Source organism: Notolepis coatsorum, assembly GCF_963971535.1.
Source record: "Notolepis coatsorum genome assembly, chromosome: 20".
In the NCBI taxonomy this organism is placed as follows: Eukaryota; Metazoa; Chordata; class Actinopteri; order Aulopiformes; family Paralepididae; genus Notolepis; species Notolepis coatsorum.
The window spans coordinates 233657-235979 of record NC_140184.1 but is presented as its reverse complement, the minus strand read 5'-3'; the positions used below and the strand labels follow the sequence as shown (position 1 = coordinate 235979).

Here is a 2323-nt window from a genome sequence, read left to right as displayed (position 1 = left end):
ACAATTTTTTTTTTTTTTTTTTTTAATAATATTTTTTTTTATATCTCATTCATTCCATAAGAATTGGTATCTGATTCTAGGGACATCTATGAATCTCAGGGAATGTATTGGTGTCAGAAATACTGTGGGCTAGATCCACAAAGAATGGATTGCACGGTGCAAGGTGCACCCTTACTTACAATTCATTATGAATTGAAAATGGGGGACCCTGATGTAAACAAGACGAAAGTCTTTCTCTGGTCTGCATCCCCTTAACAATTGTGTGTATTGAGCCGTACTGTATTGTACCCATTCTGCAATCTGTTAATAACATTTTCATTCAATCAATCAATCTGCGCGGTGATTGATTGAATGAAAATTTTATTTTGAGTCAATTGTAATGAACCAAATGAGAATATCAATACTTTTTTTTTAATCTTTGACTGTGAATGCTCAAATTGACCAGACCTGAAAAATCTAAGCAAATTAATAGATGGAAGATGATTAAACAGAAGGTTTTGTAGATACAGTACTGAATTCTGCCATCTGGACACATGCAATTTGAAATATGATTATAGAATATAGAATATCAGGCATAAAATGGTTATGCGATTAAAATGCGATTAATTAGATTAATTAATTACAAAACCTGTAATTAATTAGATTAATTTTTTTAATCGCCTGACAGCACTAATAAATATGTCTCGGAACATTGGCTGTTGCGTTGTTGCAAACTGGGGAGGTGTGAATTAAAGAAGGTAATACTAATAACAGGCTGAAAAAACAATTAGCCTATTTAATAGGCTAAACACAGCGCATAAAATATAGGCTAAACAGTGCGTAAAAGTGCGATGTCTTTTATGCTGCGCTGTGACAGCACTCCATCGTGGACACTGGACAGCCAGCTGAAGCGCGTGGGCCATACATCCCAAACTTTGTAATCCTGCGTCTTTCATGCATTTGACCACGTTTCGAGCATTATCTCATGAATATTTTCTTTCGGAATATGCCACGTCTGGAACATATTCTCGAATGCTGTTGCCAGCGCTGCAGCGCTGCAGCAGTATGGGAGCCGGAGAGAACTCTTGGGAATGCAGGAGCGCTTTACGGAGTTGGAAGTCTGCGTCAATCCACTGAGCTGTCAAACTCAGCATTGACATGGGGCTGACATCAGAGCTCCAAATATCACTGGTAAAGCTAATTGAAGAAACGTCTTCTTTCAGAAGGCTATCAATGTGCGAATACACTGCCTGGTAGAGCTCGGGTACAGGGCAATGTCTGAAAAATATGTGCGACCTGGGAGAGTGTAACGTGGTCGTTGAGCCCTATAAATCCATTACTTTTCATGTGATCACCTTAGCCTTCTGACTACCGAGTTGAGTTCACCTTGTAGGCTGCACTTCATCTCGATATTCAGCCGAACGCATGCATGCTGAGTCTGGCATCAGTTTGCTTACATCAAACACAATGAATGGTTTTGTTACACACGTATTATTATTCTGCAGTGTTCTGGAGGTCCAGATTAATGGATTGGGCTATCACCTAAAGTCCACGTTTATTATTTTCTCTATATATATATATATATATATATATATATATATATATATATATATATATATATATATATATATATATATATATATATATATATATATATATATATATATATATTGTTTTATTTGTAATATATATATTTACTGTTGACCTGATAGTGTTTTATTGTTTTATTGTTCTAATGTTCACCCGTATATGCTCCTTGTATCGCCGCTGCTTACAGCGCGCATTGGAACGGAGACAAAGTTATACCGTTAGTTTTGTATACAGCCGAGCCACTCAACACATATTGAACGGAGAAAAAGATAACCGTTAGTTGGAGAATAAAAGTGAGGAGAGAGAGGTGTTTTGCTACAGCGCTGTGGTGGTAACGTTAGTGCCGTTATTAGTTGGAAACGGTGTTGTGGTGTCGCCAAGGGAGAGGAGGAGTACCATACTCCCGCATCGATCTGCCGACGGCGACGGGCAGAGGATAACAGAGACAGAAGAGACCTTTAGACTGAGTTCGGTTGAGGCTGAACTCATATAGCAACCAACAGACTTTAGGTGATAGCCTAATCTATACCTTTCTGTTGAACTAATTCTAATTATTAATCTGGACCTTCAGAACATGCACTATTATTAATTTGCTCAAATGTGGTGGCCTCACACAGTGCCAACTGCAGGTCTCGCCATCTCAGGTGCCAACTGCAGGTCTCGCCATCTCAAAGATGACAGAGCATGCAGCATCCCCCTGTTGGGGTTGCTCAATGCTGTAAAATATTACATAAATGTGTTTTTATGAATAACG

At 38.4% G+C, this 2323-nt stretch overlaps 1 protein-coding gene across 1 annotated transcript in view; it reads left to right on the top strand.

The window, feature by feature from the left end:
- Positions 1–830: 830 nt before the first annotated feature.
- LOC311247272 (kinesin-like protein KIF26B) overlaps positions 831–2323 on the top strand; it is a gene marked incomplete at both ends in the record, with an annotated part of 60595 nt that continues 59102 nt past the window's right edge. The window contains 1 exon segment of the mRNA XM_084337632.1: positions 831–893. Coding sequence (XP_084193758.1) covers positions 831–893 — 63 coding nt within the window.